This window comes from Oreochromis aureus, linkage group 19, assembly GCF_013358895.1.
Source record: "Oreochromis aureus strain Israel breed Guangdong linkage group 19, ZZ_aureus, whole genome shotgun sequence".
NCBI classification, from domain to species: Eukaryota; Metazoa; Chordata; class Actinopteri; order Cichliformes; family Cichlidae; genus Oreochromis; species Oreochromis aureus.
This window is the reverse complement of record NC_052960.1, coordinates 6,393,301-6,413,486: the sequence shown is the minus strand read 5'-3', so window position 1 is coordinate 6,413,486 and position 20,186 is coordinate 6,393,301. Positions and strand designations below refer to the sequence as shown.

At 40.4% G+C, this 20,186-nt stretch overlaps 1 protein-coding gene across 3 annotated transcripts in view; it reads right to left on the bottom strand.

Moving 5' to 3' along the window:
* The window catches only part of sobpa (sine oculis binding protein homolog (Drosophila) a), a 56,165-nt gene that overhangs the window by 33,636 nt on the left and 2,343 nt on the right, over positions 1-20,186 (bottom strand). For all 3 annotated transcript variants that reach the window (XM_039602891.1, XM_031746162.2, XM_039602892.1), the window contains exons 2-3: positions 6,083-6,203; positions 3,163-3,372 (exon numbers count right to left, since the gene is read on the bottom strand). In XM_039602891.1, coding sequence (XP_039458825.1) covers positions 3,163-3,372; positions 6,083-6,203 — 331 coding nt within the window. The remainder of the gene's footprint in view (positions 1-3,162; positions 3,373-6,082; positions 6,204-20,186) is intronic.

Here is a 20,186-nt window from a genome sequence, read left to right as displayed (position 1 = left end):
AATTGCAAACAAACTGCATGTAACAATTCATTTAGAGACGAGGCTTTCCAACTGCACAGACAGCAGATATGATGCATAACTGCAATTCAACAAGCTGAAATAATAAACTGCAGATCTGACCTTTGTCGAGAAGTTTGATCAGGCATGTGTTTGACACTCTTCACTTTATCCTCACCCTCAACCGGTTTGTGGCAGATTACTTGTCCTAGCTGAGCCTTAGTCTGATGTTAGTTAAACCAAGTTCTTGCTCATAGGTGGTCATCTGGTTGTTGGGGTTTTCTTTTTAATATTGTAGGGTCTTTAGCATACAATTAAAAGCACACTGAGATGATAGTTTTTCTGGTTTGGTGCCATATAAATGAGACTGAACTGAATTTTGTCTTTTATTTAGTTAGTGGTAGTTTTCATGCTGAAATAGCAGTTGTATAAATTGTCCTGAGTGCTACAGGTGAAATTCACTTTCTGACTTTGTTATTATTTGCAGTGTAGACTGTGTCAGATTTGTTTGAGCCCCATTGGGGCTAAAAATCAAATAGTAGAGGCAGGGACATGTAGGCCACAAGGGGATAAAAAATAACAGGCAGAATTAAGATGCTACATATTGATAATTACAGTAGTGTGCAGCATTTTTACATTATATTAGCACATAATGAACATTTCTGTTCTAGGACTGACTCATAAATAAAAATAAAGTATTATTTTAAGTAAATACATGCAAGCGTGTGGATTTAGGCCACATTTTATTGCCCTACCACAATTTACAGTGAGATGGAGTGATCTCGACTTTTGCTTATTCTGGGATAAAAAAGATTTTAAAAAAGGATTTTTAAAAGGTATCCAGAGCTCATCTGTCTGGTAAAGGGGACCAGTTATGGTAATTTCAGGGTATTGTTATTCTTGGACCCTAGTAGAGTAGCTTTGCATAATTCATAGTTCAAAATAGTCCTCGTTTATCTCATACAAAGCCTCGGAGCAGCGCATTAGTTCATTCTCTGGCTGAAGCTGATTTAGCTCCTTTCCCATTAAGGCTAACTTTGTACTGATTGGCTGCCTCTTGCAAACTAATGGCTTAAACTGCTGGTGAGTAGAGCTACTGCATTCACAGTTATCATTAGAAATCAATCATAATCAGTCAATCATATTAGAAATATCACCTCTCTATGACATCATTTAGATGCAAGCATATAGAACAAAAAGGAGGGTTAAGAATATTCTGAAACCTGAGCTTTTGGCTCACAGGACTCCAGGATATATGCTGTTTGATCATGTTTAATATGAGTACCAAGCATTGTTACAGTATATGTGACAGAAAATAAGGAAAATGAAACAGTACAGCTGCAGCTGACCCACTCACATTCCCCTTTTAATTCTCAAAATCATGTTTATGACAACAACAAATGTATTCCCTTGTTTAACCGTGAATGTAATTGTATTGCATGCAGCTGCCGCGTTGCTGTGTGGTCAACAAATTATTTTAACAGACCCTCAGTGACAGCGAAATGCCTCTTCTGCGGTAAACTGTGACTGCTGATGATGAGCTGCGGGCTTTTAGTGCCGCCGCTGCTGAAATGAGAGAGATCCTCCGAGATTCCCTCCAGTATCTCCCAATTATCACATTATGACTATACGCGGGTGTGAGGGCGAAAAAACGCAGGCCCATTAGTCTTTCACCTCTGTTCACCTCCCTATCGCATGCTGGCCAGGCTTTTCACCTCTTGTGGAGCTTAATGGATCTACAGGGCCATCAGATTTTAAGTAAAGACTAACTCACAATTAAAGGAATAACTCCCTGGGGCCCTAAAGACAGCATAGCAGACCCAACATGCATATTTTATGGCTTAGCTTCCCCTCTGCTCTCATTCCTATACTCTCTCGGCCTTTTTGTGTCTATCTGGATAGCTGCCCACTGCAGCAATAAGAGAAAAAAGACAAAATATCTTAATTCTAAGCTGACTGAGTGGGTGGATCAGGGTTTGTACGTTGCTCGAAAAAATGCATGCACCGCAGCATAATGATCAGGATCGAAGGCCAATATGAAATCACAACATCTTTCACAGTATCTCAACATTTTCACACAAAGAGACATCTTGAGGTGGAGTTGTTTTCGCCTTCCCACATCCTGGCACATCCTAACAAGCTCATCTGAAAACACTCACATCTGCATGAGCAGGGAAAAAAAACATGCCAGTAATTATGCAGCCTCCGTACTAAATGCCACCGTCATTCGCCGTACCTGCACCTCAAAAGGTCCTTTGTCGGATTTTGCGGGGGCACATGAATAATTCAGTGTATGTGTGGAGGTGGAGGGTGGGGGAGTTGAGGGAGGTGTTGGCCGGGTGGTTAGTTGGTGCTGGTGGGCTTTAAGTGGGACCGCACCATCTGTTTCCCCGCCTAGGCAGGGCCAGCGGGGACTCCTCTTGGGTGATGCCAAGGAGGCTCGCTCCCTTCGCCGGGGCGTACCAGCCTCCTGTCCACAGCAGACGCAAGGGATAATGAAGCCCTCTGTCTGGCCGAGGAACGTGGACATTTCCTCAGAGACTTGATGGGGTAATATTGACACTTGGGCAGGTGGAGAAAAACAAGGTGTACAGCAGGTAGCTAGCTCATTAGTCGCCTGTCTCTGCTCTGATACGCAGGCTTTCAGACCATTGCACAAACCGAAACCTTTAAAACTGCATAAATCCTGAGTTTCCATGCTAAGTGCTGGAGAATCAGCATTTAGATATCTTCATTGTAATCCAGTCTGTTTGGAGAGCAGCTGTGGTTTAAGTCTATGACATTTCTTCTTTGAGACTGGAGAAACAATTGTTCTGTGTGTGTGTGTGTGTGTGTGTGTGTGTGTGTGTGTGTGTGTGTGTGTGTGTGTGTGTGTGTGTGTGTGTGTGTGTGTGTGTGTGTTTGCTTGCTTTCAGGCATTTGGGTGAATATATTAGCAATCAGTGATGGGCTGAAAATGACCTTGATCTTTTTGCAAATTTAATAAGTAACCTTCTTCGTAACATAAAAGCAGAAAACAATTGTAACTTTCTACACAAGCTGTGATGTGGCTGAAGGCATCACGTTTTACTGCTCTTGAAAAATCAAGGACATGCATAAGTCTAAACTACTTTATCAATTAATCTGCTGCATTAATCTCTCCAAAATGGCATTAGTGCTCTGTACCTGCAGGGGGCTTGATCAGTGGCGGAGGGATCATGGGGACTATGATGGGCAGGTTGCCATGCTCCTTGGTGCTGGGCGTGGAGGTGGACGGCGTGGTGGAGGTCTCTGTGAGTCCGTTCCTGGAGGCTGGCAACGATTGAAAGCTGTTGGCTCGATCCGGAGAGTCTTCACTGTTCTCTGTTGAAGCTGGGATTTTTGGCAACGAGTTTTCTAGATGGGAAAAGTTAAGTAAAATAAAGCATTTACTGACCAGCTAATGAGCAGCATTTGCTGCAAATACTATGAGTGTAAACGTCCAAGATTCACCTAAATTATGACTCAATATTTTCCACTTAAGTAGAAGCAAAAATACTAAAAAATTACTGGATTTTAAGGTAAATCCAGACCTCTCTGAAATCAACTGAGGTAGCATCATTCAGCTCATTGTTTTGGTTGTAAACGTACAACTTTAATGTTTGGTTTAGTGTGATTTCTCTTATTTAGGCTGCGTCACGTAGAACAAGCTGCATTAAACCTAAAGTGCACAACCTGCACAGCACCAAACAGCAGTTAAAAGTTTACAAAGTTATTCAGCTCTGAGCACATGTAGCAGATTAAAAGATTATAGTGCAAAAAAGATTTGTCAAATAGACATTCAGAAGACATCAAAAGAGTTTAAAGATCTTGTAAATGTGACAACCCATAAAAAAGCAGCCAAAGTGGAAGTGCCAAAAACTGCAGTTCCTCTAGTGGCCACTTGAGGCTGGCTCCAAAGGCAAGTCAATTGAATGGATGAAATCCTTAAAAGTATGATTTGAAAGCTGAAATAAACCTGTTTACAGCCTTGTATGACTCCATATAGGCTTAAAACTTTCCTTTTTTATAAAGCATATAGTTAGCGCTGGATCAGATCACCCCGAATCCTCTTTTAGTGATTCTGCTATAGCCCTAGGCCAGGGGTCGGCAACCTGCGGCTCCGGAGCCGCATGCGGCTCTTTAGTCCTTAAAGTGCGGCTCCGCCTGGTTTGGGCAAATAAATTAGAAGCATTTAGCTGAAGTGTATTTTATTTATGTTAGTTCTTTTTAACTCGTAGTTCTAAATTGGAAGATTATTGTGATATTGAAATATAAAAATAAAATTATATTCTATTATTTTTAATCGCTCAAAAAAGAGTCACACTCATGGAAGCCGGTGTACCCGCTGAAACGCCGTGCATTTATCGAGACTTTCAACCCCAGGTAGGCCAATTATGGATCTTCAGATCCACATTATGTCAGCAGCTGTTCTCCACCGTGAACTATGTTAAAGACAAACACCGTTCACGCCTGACAGATGACGGCTTACAGTCCTGCGTAAACTGACTTCGTACAGCCCCGATTTGCGGACTCTGTGCGCAGAGGTTCAGGAGCAGAAGTCCCATTGTAAACAAATCACGGCAGACCCGACGATGTTTCCATGAACATGCTTTTGAGCATCTCTTTATTGGGCACTTTTCTTTTCACACACGGTTGCTGTATCGCGCGCCAGCCGGCTGTAGCTTTTCAGCTCACAGCCCGACATACACCACCAACACAGCACAGATAGCGCAGGCGTAAAGGCAGCGAGGCGTGATTGCGGGTGTCGCTCAGGTGCGTCCGCCTCCCCTGCAGCGGCGCCGCAAACCACGCCCCCCGCACGCGCATTAACCAGGTAAAATACATAATTAGGCAGAATTTTGCAAATATCTATTTTTCATCTTTCAGCAGCATAGTGCTTTTTCCAATTATTTTTTAAGAGTCAGGTCAAGGCTCCAACAGCCCAAAGGCGATATAAGGGTGGCGACTCACAACAGTTTTTGTTTGCTACATGGATCATTTTAGTTCAGCTGGGTGTCTTTCCTTTTGTTATATTTCTTTAAGAGTTCAAAATGTGTTGATTACATAAATATAATTTAATTTTCTCTGTAGCACTTCATGGATTTCATAAGCAGCACACCTTAGTTGTTCACACAAAGCATAAAGATAAAAAACAATATATACAGTGTTATCTTCATTTTAGATGTCAAAAAGTATTTGCGGCTCCCAGTGTTTTCTTTTGCGTGGAAACCGGGTCCAAATGGCTCTTTGGGTGTAAAAGGTTGCAGACCCCTGCCCTAGGCTAATGGGGACTTCCCATGATGCATTGTGTGTTTCTTTTCCACTCAGCTATTTCATTCACTTATACAGAATTCGAATCTTACTCATTATTAATCTCTGGCTCTCTTCCACAGGAAGAGTCTTTGGTCCTGTCTCCCTCCCCTCACCCCCAATTGGTCGTGGCAGATGGCCATGCCTCCCTGAGCCTGGTTCTGCTAGAGGTGTCTTCCTATAAAAAGGGAGTTTTTCCTTCCCACTGTCGCCATAAGCTTGCTCGTAGAGGGTGAGCGGATTGTTGGGGGTTTTCTCTGTATTACTGTAGAGTCTCTACCTTAAAATATAAAGCACTGTGAGGCGACTGTTGTTGTAATTTGGAATTGAATTGAATTGAATTGGGGGCAAAGCCACTTTGAGTGAACTGGACTGGACCTCTCATGAAAACCAGGAAATAAAGTTAGGTATTTAGAATGGGACCACAGAAACCAGAGATTACATCCATCTTTTATATTCAGGCTATATTGGTTATATTGACAGAATTTCAGTTCAGTTCAATTCAGTTTTATTTATATGGCACCAAAATCACAGCATTTGCCTCAAGGCAATGCGATGCATCATTAATCCAACAAAGACAAAAAAATATAGAAATCTGCTGATGGCTCCATAATAAGATAAGATAAGATAAGATAAGATGACCTTTATTAGTCCTACAGGTGGGAAATTTGTTAGTGGGAAATAATAAGGCTTGCTTGTTAACACACAAACAACATGCGTGTATGATCAGATCATGTTTCATGATCTGATCATATTTTCCACTAAAGCTGTATACCTTTGAGGACAGAGATGTGCTGTGGCATCTCCCCTATTTCCAGGCTGTCAGAGTCTCTCAGCTCCACCTTGTCATAACCGTACCAGCCCAGCAGCTCATTCATGGTGTTCTCTGCAAAACTCTGCAACACAAAGAGAAGGAACAAAGCTCTTTATATAGGAACAGTCGGGCTTAAAAAATAATTGTCAGCCCGCTTTAATTATACACAGTGATACAATACTAATGAGCAGAGATATAGTAAAAGTCAAATAATAGCAAGTTAAAGGTCAGAAACTTCTTCTTTTTTTCAAAAAAAAAAAGTACATTTTCACATGAAATATTAATGTTACCCAAGCTGGAACAAGAAGAAGATAAATGAGGTTTGAGGTCATTTGTTACAAATGCTAATGCAGCAATCTGGTATTTTGTTGCATTTTTTTGCGCCTCTCTTGAGACCTTGACTCGCTCTTTAGATTTGTCCACATTTCTTCAGCTAATTAAGGAGAGACATTGTGATCCCACTCAAAATTTTAACTCTGTGTCAAGAGAAAACCGCAATGTGGAGTTTTCGCTGCATGTCCTCTTCATAAGTACAGGTCAACCTAATTGGGGCAAACTCCCGTCCAAACGCTGCAGTGTGCAGCCGGCTGAACTAATAGCCCCTATCACTGCACAATAAAAGAGGAGGATCTTATCAGAGTGTAATAAAGAGAATGGGAACCCTATCACAGAATGGTAACCAGCATAGAAAATGTATCAATTTACAGTAACTGGAACAGTACAGTACAGTAAAGACACAGTAACAGTAGAGATAAGGGACAGACTAATGTTTTTTATGCTGTTACTGGTCTTTGAGATTTTCTGATCAGCTAAAACAGCTTCCCCGCATCACTTAAATGGCACTTGATTCACTCACTTATGTCATTCAATGCTGAGAAACCCAAAAATAAGTCTTCCTTGGAGTTATGGACCTCACTTACCCTCAAACAACCCAGTCTCACATCAAAATGTTAAACTCCCTTGCTCTTTCTTGGCCTCTTATTTCAACCTATTTACCTGGATCACTGTTGGTGCTGCACTACAAGGCTGATTGGGTTCAACAAACATATCTGCAGTGGTAATTTAGTCGATCCTTTTCAACCCGGTAAATTACTTTGCAAATCAAAAAGTACCAAAACACTGTGTCTCCTTCTTTTTGGCTCTGCAGAAACATATGAATGTAACTGCACTCTTACTCATTGGTTTTTGGAGTGACAGTAGCCAGATGGAAAATTTTGACCTATCACCCAGACTGAGGCAGCAGAGGCCTACCTCTGTGCATTCATCCATGGCATGAATGTTAAAGTCACAACACTTTAACCCGGGAAGCTGGGGTTTGTGCCCTCTGTAGTACCCTTTTCATTTAATTTTTTCCCCTTGTTTTTGTTATCAGACACAGTTTTACTTGCTCTTTGATTGGTTTAGGAAAAAGGCCACCTTTTAGAATTGGCAGTCAGTGGCTGAGTGGACTGTCTTATTGCAAAAAGAAGGTCTAGGCTCAGGCCTTTTTTTGTGCATGTTGCATGTTGTCCCAATGCTTGTGTGGGCTCTCTCTGGGTGTTCTGGCTTCCTTCTGGATGTGTGAATGTGAGACTGAATGGTCAGTTTCTGTGTATTAGCCCTGCAACAAGCTAACGACCTGTCCAGAGTGCATCCTGCCTCACCCATGACAGCTGGCTCCATATCCCAAAATTGATTGGATGGATAGTTTATAGCCGTTGAACACTGTTTTGGTCCTTAGCATGAGAGTATAAAGACTGGTAAAGGACATATTTAACATCCTCTTTCCTGTCAAGAGATAGATGAGAAGATCAATATCAGCTTGTTTTAATATAAATCTTTGATCCATTTACTTTGAAAACAGAGCTGGCAATGACGCTACATCCAAGCTGGTCACGCTCAGGCTCTCTTGCCAGGTTATCATTGTTAGAAATACCAGCTGATAACAACACATTACAGAGTACTGATGTATTATAGTAACATTTTTACAGAAAGCCTTCAATGAGAAAGAAGGTCTAAAACAAAAACAATAAATTCACTCATCTTTCAAACTGTTGGTGCTCAAAGCATCCACTTTTTTTAAGTAAAGCTTGATGGAGGTATTCTGACCTCCCAATCTGGAAATGCAACTAGGAGGAGTGATCCAGCTTTAAATTCTTATTAGGAGCTGAAAAATTCTGTTCATTTGCCTAGCTTATTCTGCAGAATACAAGCAGGTTGTCCACAGCTAGGCCATTTTAAGACAATTGTAATTTAAGTTTTAAGACAGCACTAACTCTAAATCTCACCAGTTACTGCAGTATATTTATTCTGAGTAATCCCCTCCACAATAAAAACAGAAAATCACAAAGTTTGTTTTTATTAACATTATACATAAAAATGTTTCTAGGCTGGTTGCAATGCCAGGGGGCTTCCTACACATCCAAAGGCTAGAGTTTGTTATTTCAGGCTAGCTTTTAAGTCCTGTTTTACATCCTAAAGGAGAACCAACCAGCCAATTATGGACTCTACTTGTCTTATGCTGGCCTTTTATGCATGCAGTTAGTAAATGCTTTATCTGAAACAAGCCATTTTAACTCCAGCTGCTGAAAGCTCACTTTCTTTTGATTGGCTGCCCTTCACCCTGCTTCCATAAACAGAACCTAGTGTATATAAGCCCCACCTACTCATCTAGAGATGACCATAGCAAGGAGTCATTTTTAAACCTACATCAGAGAAAAGGACAAATCAGGTACATAAAGCAGACTGGAGCAAATGGATTCCTTTAAAATACACTGACTTTGGCTAATCCAAGACTGAAACAATAGACAAAGAACAACAACAAACAACACAGACAAAGGAGATTTTCTGTGGATTCCCAGTGCTGGACAAACACAAACTAAGTCAATTAATACAGCAGAAAATAACACTTCACAGTTAATGTCCAGTCCAGTAAATGACATAAGTTGCATCTTGTGACAGAGTGCCATCCAACTTGATTTGAACAAAGCAATAAAGTTCTAACAGTCACCGCAGGCACCGCAAAATGTGATGCAATTCAGAGAGAGTGTGAATATGAATATATAAAACTCAATGCAGGTGAAACATTAAAAAGTATTTCCTCCATAACATCCTCTCACAACACAGTCAATAAGCACTATACTCAAAACAAAATCATAACCCCGCTAATGCATACAGCCCATTATCACCATGCACCTCTCAGCTGGAACGGTCCCAGAAGCATCTGATCACTGAACCGTAAACTATTGTAAATGGTTCAGCTTTCAATTGACTCTAAAACATGGATGAAAATGTTCTTCCTTTAGAAACAGACTTCAGCAGTGACCGAGGATAAAGCCGCCATAATTTTTTGGACTTGGCGATAAGATATTAGTCACAGGTCACTAAACTATCAGCATAGAGGGAACGCTGGCACTCTGAAGGGATTATTTCCAAATAGGAAGGGTAATGCATTCATATGTTCTAATAACAATAAAAACTCCTTAAGTTTAAAGTTTAAAGTACTGAGAGGTGCACTGCCACATGCTCATTCGGAGGTGCTGGTTCATTATTTAAAGGTCAGTTGCAATTTTTCTGTATATGATTTCATCATGGCAGCAGGCGTCACTCATTAGTCACTACAACAAGCAGTTAAATCTCAATTACAAACAGCTCCTATTGATACGACACAGTGAGGGCGATCAGTGCCACCCAGCACATCTGACACTCACAGCCAGCCTAAATTCACATTATCCACATTTGTTACCAACATGGATGAAAAAAAATGCAGCAGCTAGTGCAATTAGTGCATTTAACCTAACGTTACTCTCTTATGAGGTAACTCTACTTTTAATAATAACAATATTTTTTAAGGAGCACATGTAAATAGAGAGGCTGACAGATAAGCAAAAGCCGAACGCTACATTTAAAAATGGGACAAAACAAAATAGGGTGAAATTAATGAAAGAAAAACTAAGATCGAAGAAAACCCTCCATAGTGCCGGAATAATTAATAAATACCATTAAAAGAATAAAAGCAATAAAGTAATTATAGCAGAAAATGCTCAAATGATTTAAAAAAGAGAGCTGATAAAAGACAAGTTAAATAAAGCTTTAAAAATTTTTGGATAAGTGATTTAAAGGAAGTCACGGAGCTTTATCTCCTCAGGCAGGTGGTTCAAAAAGCTGAGGGGCATGATGGCAAAAGCAAGGTCACCTTTAGATTTGGAAAGGTCAGACGGGTCACTGCTAAGGATTTAATAATCAGTACTTTGTTCTTCTTTTCGAGTAATGGGAATATTCATGATAAAGTTTAAATCTAAACTAAGGAGTGTTGCAATTATTATTTTAGTTCATTTGTTTAGATGTTTGTTGGACTGGAATGTAGTTTATGGGAAAATTAGGCTAGTAACTGTGGGCTGTATGGGTCACAGGACAAAGCCCGAGCCCTGTTTTTGTCCACGTATACATTCATATTAAAATGAACAACTGTCTTTTCTACCTTATATATCTTAGTATAATGCATGAAATGTCTTGTGAGTTTGTTTATTGTCCTCCTCCATGATCAGGAGCTCAGCAACCAACTAGCATCATCGTGTTGCCTAGAATCTTTTGCATTTATGCAGCTGTGGCGTAAAAGCATCATATCAACAGGCCAAACAATACTGCAGTGTTGGCATGTACTACTGAAGTTCATGTGACTTGTAATAAAACTTGTCCCTCTTGAGTTCATTTTAATGACCCTTTTAAGGTAACAATTATGTTGCTTTTTAAACCACCTGTGCAAAACCAAGAAAAAAAAGCTCTGATGTGGAAGATTTGGCGCACACAGATCTGGAAAACACATTCAGACTCGATACAAAGCTGTACATGAAAGGTTCATGTGGAATAAAAATGCACTTGAATAACATCTGACCTCCAACAGCCTGTGATGGTGTAGAAAGATGAGGTATCTGCTCATTGCACACCACGGGTTCGTGTTGACCAGCCTATGCTGACCTGTGTTGTTTCACACCAAAGTAATCAGACAGAGAAAGTTAGGCAAGTCCAGATTTCTCAGGAGACAGAAGAGTGGAGGCAGCTCTGCAGCGTCAATTTGTGTTTTTTTGTGGGTGATAAAGTGACTGTATCCGAGGGTAGAATTTAATTTGGGGAAATAAAGTGAATATGGAGGGTCTCGGTGGAGGCAGGGTGGTGTACTTTCACAATAAAATACCGTGTACAGCTCCTGAAAAGAAAAGAAAGAGTCTGCTTTGATGGCTTCTGACACAGTGAGGCCTGGTGTGCATGGAGCTCCAGCCTGCAGACAACAGGTAGATGCACCGGCTTAATTACTTAATACAAACTCAATCACCAATGATAACTGCAGTTTGGATACTGCTTACAGTGGTATTATATGTATTATATCATGGGAAAAAAGTAAGTCTCAAGTGGGAATGAGCTCTCACTCACACAACATTCACTGTGGCAGAAGTATCTCTTTGCATATTTGAGACACTGTAGCACGCACAGGAGTGACAGAGGCAGATTTTCTCCTGCTTCATCAGCACATTTGGTCCATTTCTAAGCATTTTATGGAGAAATTCATGATGTGTGTATTTGTACCTCAGAGTAGTAGCACCACTCTTGGCTCAGTTTTACCTCAGTTTGGCTGTGTTCACACAGAGCCTATAGTTTTTCTGCAGTGCTGTGCAGGAAGACCTGTGTGGCAGTTAAAAGAAGCCAAAATGCAGGGATGGCTTTATTAATGAAGAATGACAGTATTTATCGATCTGTCTGTTATTAAATACCGCTGTGGTGGGGTGGTCAGTGGGTAGTGTGTGGCACAAAGGTGCAGGGCACAGTTTGAATCAATAACAGGTGAAGTCAAAGCACACCATCCACGTGCATGCCGTACCTGCAGGCCTAGCATGCAAGCACATGTGAGCGCACATCTGGAGCTCTGTGGGCTTCAAGGTTAGACAGCATCACCATCAACAATGAAAGGATTTGCAGTGATTATTTACAGTAATTAAAGTCTAATCCAAACATTCATAATCGCTGCTTTTTTTTTTTTTTGCCACAGAGCTTTTTAAAAATGGTGGTTAAAGCAGTGAAGGCTGTTAATGAGGACAGCTCATGTTTGCAGATGTAACGACGCTAATGCTTGAACAATGATGAGTGACAGCAGTGCTTTTTCTGCCTGAAGGTTCCTGGGAGTCAGATTTAGTACCGCGTCCTGAGCAGAGCTAAAGTTAGGTGCTGACAGCTAAATACACAACCTTGTTGTCACCCACTGAGACACGCTGTGAACACATTCTCATTGCCACATACATTAAATAGTCACAATTTCGCCTCCTGACTTTTTAACTAAACATGTTTTATTAATTTCATTTTTTTTTCACTTTAACTGTGTTTATCTGTGCTCCATTTACACCAGAGTCCTTGCACACACATGCAGGGCAGATAATGAGGACACAGTAAATTAGGGCTGCAATTAATTACCATTTCATTTACAGATTACAATTATTATTAGCTTATTATATAAATATAAAAATTCTAAAACTATTAGATTTTTTACATATTATAGAGCCCCATTAAACAAAGAAAAACACACAAATGAGAAACTTTAACCACTTTCCTCAATTATGGCTGAACCATCAGTCAGTCAAAATAGTTTTTTTATTATTATTAACTTGGTTTCATATAAATTAATTGAACTTGTCAAAATATTTTAGTCTAAACATGTGAAATTGAGTAGCCTGAGGGAATGATCAGATTTTAGGAGATCTTCTTCCAAACACACTGAGAGGAAATAAGTTGGTCTCCACAATATGCTTTTTGTTTTTTCCATTATATTTTAGTGTGTTACTGTTGTTTTTTTAAGTTATTCCAAGGATCCAATGTTATAGCTTGTTACCATAGACTCTATATAAAAGATAAGAATAACCAATGTGATGTACCCCATTGGTTTACAATCGTTATTTAAATATGCCATCTTGGTTTTTGTAACCAGAAGTGGCCCTTAGGCCAAGTTATCAAGGCCTTAGTCGCACAGGTTGGCCAACCCTGGAAACCTCCAGGTGCTACGGGAAAATTTGTATTCCCCAACCAACTGGTGAGAAGTTCCTGGCTGTAGCTAGGTGAACTGGTCACATGTATGGATGGAAAAAATTTTAAACAGTATGGCGCAATCCGGAAACACAGAATATTCACCTTACCGCTGCAACAGATATTTTAAAAGGAGCAGCTTCTTTAAGTACGCATTTTCCATTTCTGGTTCATGTCATACTTTTCGGTTTCACTACCACTTAGTTGGAGGATATTTGCAGAAAAATCTGTGTCTTCCATGTAATCTGCTAGCAACCAAAGCAATCACAAGGATTTCCATTTCAGTTTAGGACCATACACCTATACATACACATACACCATATACCAACGTATACTTCTTAGTGACCAGTTTCACCTTGTGACTCCCAGCAACCTCCAGCAACCATTTGCCTACTAATAGGAGAATACACATTTCTCTAAAGCAACTGGTGTTTGTCAGGGGGTTGCTGAGCAGTCCTGAGTGTCTATGTATGGATGCATGCCTCAGATACGTATAAAAATAATCTAATGTTAATTTTAAGACAGAGAAAATACAAATAAAATACAAGCCACATGTCAAAGCAGCTATTCTCCTACTAGTGTAAAGTCTTAATAAACCTTTACAGAATTTAAAAGGGTGAATATTTTTTTTAAATATTAAAATTTTTTAAATTAGCTACGCAGACTCAAGGCTGTGCTACGACATGCCTATGACAGAGTATTATTAAAAAATAACATCTGTTTTTTTGAACATTAAAAAGTCTATAATACTCGAGTAAAATTCTAAAAATAAAATTAAAAAGCTGTAAACCAGCCCATTATGGCCTCTTTAAAATTATGGGAATAATTAATGAAACCTTAATGGAGAGGAAGATTTATGGGCAACTTACATAACAATAACCTGAAAAGAGGCAGAGTGCTGACAGACTCGAGGCGCACAAATTGGCAGGCACAAGTGCAGCAATTAGCCCAACTGCAAGGATGAAACCTTGAGAGGAACAAAATCACCCAGGAGAAAATCCTCCTTTTGAACAAACGAGATGGAGCATAACCCAAGCTGAATGTACTCCTGAGTAAAACGGATGTAGCTGTAAAATAACCACATCACCAAGACAAAAACACAGCATCTCTCTGTGTCTCCCTTTCCTTCCTACCATCCTGTCCTCTAAGTCACCCTACTACTTCGAGAAAGGGGGAGCGTTATTAAGAGGGGAATCTAATCCCTGCTGGCGACTCATCAAAGCAGCGGCACCAACTTCGGCTCTGCGTGTGCCGGAGAGGAAGAGGCAGAAGGGCAGCTGCAGGTATCTGTATGTTACGCTGGGTGTATAGGTTTTTTTTCTGGTTCATAACGGACAAAATCTCAGTTTATCTGCTGTAATAATCACAAAGGAGAGCCTTGGACAAAACTGAGGTCAAAGTGTGTTTCCTGCTGATTTCCTGATTTTGGCTGATCTCAAGAAAGTTCATATCTCATTCTGAGGAGTCAAACTTGCACATTACTCCCTCCCTCACATAAATCTTGGACTTCCCTGTCAGTTCACTTTCTCTAGTTTTGCATCAACAGATGTTGTTTACACAGCTTATCTTTAACCAGCATTAGGACTGGTTTTGATGGTGGTTGCCAATGCTGTAAAACGGTAAAGGTAAAAAAATGAACTTATAAAGGAAGCTCTAAGAACCATGATGGTCTCCAGTTTCTGCAGTGCAACAGAGAAATAAAGGCGATTCTACCTTCAGCTTAACGTTCCTGCAAAATCTTTTTCCCAAAGCTTTTGTGAATGCACGTGATGCTACTGGTTGCTGAAGTCTTTGCTCATAATCAGAAGAAGTTGGTGTTTCTCTAAGGTGAATTCTCTTTTACAGCCTTTAAAAAAACTTTGTGAATTATAATGCCTTGCAGCCAACCTGCTGAGCGATATTACTATAAACTACTCACTGGTGAAGTAAAACAATGGATTCATTTTAAAGAAGTTCTTCACTGGAAAAAATGACTAACTGCATGTTTTTTGCCTCATGTTTTGAGTTATTCAGAGGGGACGGTGCCTCCCTGGAAAGCCTGGTCAAGAACAGGTTTTCTGGACTTCGTGCATCTTTCCAATGGGATCATCAAACATGAAAGCAGCAGGAGGTTCTGCAACAGTGCTGTGAAACTGGGCTAGCTCCACAGAGCAAACACAGCAACCCGACATGATAAATGCAGAACTGAAGGTAAAAGCCAGTTAGAATACTACTTCTGACTGTGTGGGAAAATGCAAAAGAATAAGGTGGATTATCTGTTTAAAGGAACTTATTTTTAAAATTCCAATGTTTAAATAAACTAAAGCAATACTAAAACAACCACTATTACTTTATTTTACATTGTGCCGAAGACCTATCAATTGAAGCTGAACATGGACCAGCTGGTACTTTCAAGTAATATCGATTTATATAAGCAGAAGATGCAGTGAGAAAATTCACATAACAAGAAAAACACATCTGGTTTGATCCCGGGAGGAGACACAAACCCTGTTTGGTCTTGCCTTCACTAAGGGCGTGTGGCATTAAAATAACTATGCCGAATCAAAGATGTGGAGCGACCCACTGTGGCGACCCTCTGTGAATGATGCAGCTGAAAGTAGCATTATCTATTCCCTTTAACCTTCTGGTAGTTAAAGTTTTCCTCAACATTTGGTGATGGAAATGACAAAAAGTACCTTTAAATTTCCTCAGCACACCCTTTCAGCCCGACTTAACCAGCCCTGTGGATGTCTCAGAGTCTCAGGACCTTCACACGACATCGACCTTGGAATATGTTTTTTTCATGCTGACTGATGATAAGACAGAACATTCATCACTGTGTTGGTTTCTCCATGCAATGGTAAAGAGGTGAAGTGAAAACTACAACTTTACTTGCTGTTACCCATGTGCTCTTTTGTCAGTGAAGCAGTAGACTGAAGAAAGAACGACAGCAGGGACTGACTGCTGGCTCTAGAATTGCGGTTTCAAAAAGCCATGATATGACCAAAGATAATTATACGCTGTATTTAAAAACAAAAGAAGAAATAGAATAACCCTTCTTTTACAGTGAGGCTTGAATTCATACCAAAAACAACACTGCTTTGTTCACCACACTGACTGGGGGTTCACCCCTAAAGCTTGAGTTAGTCTGCTATGACCAGTACACGAGCGGCTAATGTCCGCCCACTGTAGACAGGAACAGACGCTAAAGCTGACTTACAAATCGGTTTGTTGACTTGCAGGCTTTCAGATTTAAGCATTTATCATTATCCCGATTTTAAATGCCTGCAACGTTGCGGGGAAAATGATGTACGTATGTAAAATGTATCTCCAATATTATGGAATTTCTCTCCTTATAATCCAGAAACAGCCATTCTAGACTACTTGCAACCTCTAGAAGCTAAGTCACTGGAAAACTTCATAGATCCAGTTTGGAATGATCACTGATATTCTTGTTGCTGTTGTAGGAACAGGCCAAGGGCAGTAAATGAAAATTACCCCATAAGTCTAAAGCTGGCTCATTTACAGGTATTTTTCTGTTAATCTATGAGCTCTGTCCCTTTCAAGTAAACAAAGAAATGAGAAATGTAACAAGAAAGTAGATTTAAACAGATACAGCCAGCCTTCCATGATTCATTGGGGGGGAATTATAACACTAAATATCTTTGTATATACAGTATAAATACAACACCTATCAAGCACGCTTGCTTTTTTTTAATCCTTCTCCGCTAACATGTGATGGGTGGAGATGGAAGAACTAAGTATTGCTTTAGTTTGCTGACTGCCTCTCTATTCAAGCTCTTCACCTTCACTTTTCTCCTAAAATGGTTTATTTATGGTGTACATTTATGTTATTTAAAAGGCACTGTGCATGTTAATTAACGTGAGCAGCGAAGTCGGGTTATGCAAATAGAGGACAATTTTCTCCTACAGTCACAGGCAGGTAGATGGCATTTATAGACAATTAAAGAAAACTGAAGATGCAAAACCCTCTGAGCACAGATGAGAGCAGGAAGCATGAGAGTGATAAAACAAAGACAAAGCTATATAGTGTATTAAGGAAACATTAAAGACAAATTATGAAAAGTCACAAATAGGCACAAAAGTACATAAACATAGACTGTTTGTAAACGCAGTGACTTACAGCGACAGCACCACTACTGAGCTGTCAGAGCAGACACTACTGTTTGCCATCTCTAACACTGAGAGGCCACTATATTACTGCAGACACCTTCATCCAGTGCAATCTAATACATCAGGACTGTATTTATGAAGCTTATCATATGCAGTTGACAATCCATCAAAGAGGTGTTGAAGCAGCTACAGGGTCACTGTGACCCTGTAGATGTGGATTTGACCGTTTTTAAAGGTTACTTCTTATATGCCCATCAAGTTGCAACATAGAGGGCTTAAAAAATGAAGCCAAAAAAAATGTGTAAAAAATTGAAGTTCCTCAAATGCCCACTTGAGGTTGACTCACCCTTAAACTTGAATTTTTTATTTTATTGAGGCTTAGATTATACTCCATTCCTGACAGGACACGGACCGCTGGACTGCTTAGGGCTCATGCTTAGCTGGTGCATTGTAATGTAAATTTTCCACGGACAAGTCTGAGTAGTCATGCAGACATGTGCACCAACCCTCATGCTTACTCTTTTATGTCTCTTAGACCAGGGGTCCCCAACCCCCGGGCCACAGACCAGTTCTGGTCCATGAGTCGTTTGGTACCGAGCCGTGAGAGTTGAGGCTCGGGTGTGACATTTATGGTTTTCAGGGTTTTTATCAGTTTATATCGTTATTTTTCATTGTTTTTATCGTTAACTCGGTTTCCCTGGGTCTTTTCCCATGTGTTATGAATAAATGTTCTTCTTTTTGGTACTGGTTTTATTTATCCGCGACACCTTAAAAGCCATGAAAATATTGTTGGACATAAAATGGTCCGTGGCACAAAAAAGGCTGGGGACCGCTGACTTGGACCCAGGAGGACTCACGGACACCAAACATTTGATTTAAATTTTTAATTCATGCATTTTCAGTGGTGAAGATGATAAGACCAACAGGTAAATGCTACCTGTTTGCTAGGCTAATTTGAGAGAGGTGCAATTAAACGTATCAATGGGCAATCTAATGAGTCAGCGCTCTGCTTTTAGTAAGTTAAATTGTAGTGCTATGCAACTTACTTTCTTATTAACAAGTGTGCATTGCATACGGGTGGTACCTTGCTCACCAAGCTTGCCAGCATTAGCAAATAGTCAACACTCTCGTTCAAATATAGTTACTAAAGAATAACATTGTGACAAACTGGTGACACGGCGGCTATTTCCATCTTTTATATACAGTCTATAGTCATGATTTTACGGCTGCACTGTCTGAGTCGCAGTTCCAAATGTTTTTGTAATCGTTCTGCCATTTCTGATGTCCTCTTTGTGCACTACAGGTTATGGGTCACACAGTATGTTTATGATGTTTAAGAGTGTTTATCTATATCAGAGGTGGGCAATTAATTTTCCAAAGGCCACCAATAAGCTGAACTCAGTTCTGCTCAATATTAATTTTAGTTCTCTAGAAGCCTACTGGTGTGGCCTATTGTTTCTCATGTGGCCCCTTGGGAAAATTAATTGCCTACCCCAGATCGATACCGTCAATAATTGGAAACCATCTGCAGTAAAATACCCTTTTCACAGGGACTCTTACAAGCTCACTTAAATCTGCAGGATAATTAGCAGCTTATTGATGACCTACTCCTGATACTTTCGCCTCACAAGCTGACACTCCTCTGTCACAACTTCAGCAGCTGACCCTGCTTCTGCCTGTCTTCCCCCTTGTTTCCCCTCCAGTAAGACCCAAACATGGCCAGTAGGGCTTGTGGTAATGATGATGGTGGCAACTGGATACCTTGCGGGTAGAAACCAGAGCAGGACACAATACACCATGATAAAATTCCTGAATCCACGCGCCAAGTTTCCTCTTTGCCTCCTCCTCCTTCCTCTCCACTTTTCCACTCCCCTGCTCCCTCTCTCCTCCTCTGCCTCTCCCTCTCCTCTGCTTTCATTTCCCTTTACTTTCCTTGATATGTGATACAGCGGAGACACTCGGGTTACAGTTTTTACAGCTCAGCCAGCCCAGTGCTGTATACATTCCTTTCTCCCCTGTTTCTTACCCCTCTCTCCACCGTTTCATATCCCCTCCAAGCCCACTCCTCCTTCTCCTAGATTACTCACCGAGGCTTATTTTACCATGGCGCACATTAAGCAGCCAGATGAAGGAAACACTGTCAGACTGTTTAGTTTTTCAGAGGAGTATGATCCCTCAAAAGGGCACATTGTGTGTCTCACTCTCTCTCTCTCTCTCTGTTTTTCTTCCAGCTTTGGTTTGTATTATTGAAGATGAGGGAATCTTAAGAGGAGACGGGAACAAATCAGGTCTGTTTTTGTTCTGAACAGAAGAACCTAAAAGTTTTCTGCAGAAAATCGATACTTTTAAACTCAGGACTTGGTGTTCTGAAGGAGGCAACCATCATGCAACTCTGCAGCATAATATTAATTAACTGCAGCTCTGCAGGGAGCATCAGAAAGCTGAATCCAGGTTTTACATGTGCCAAATTACACTTATTAATCATGGTATTTAAAGTAAAGGCTGCACGCAGGTGGAACTTTCTACCACTGCATCAGTGTCTTAAATTAATTGTGTATAGACAACAGCTTGTGTGATGTAACGAGAGTTGAAATCCAAGGTTGTGTAAGGAGCTGCAATCGAACTTGTTTAGCCTTTTAAAGGTGTTTTGACACCTTAACCACATCTGCTACTCCCTTTAGTAGCTTCCCCTGGTATTGATGGAGATATTGGAGTTGTCACGAGGCGGCATCGCTTTTCCCTCCACACCATCGGCACAGCTCTACAGTGTATCCGCTGCGCTGCCGTACGCATTTATTGTCATATCTTAAAATTCACAAGCTGCTGACAGCTTTATTTGCTCACATATTCAAAATTTAAAAAATAAAAGTGATGACAAATTAAGCTGCTGCCATTCAAATGAGAT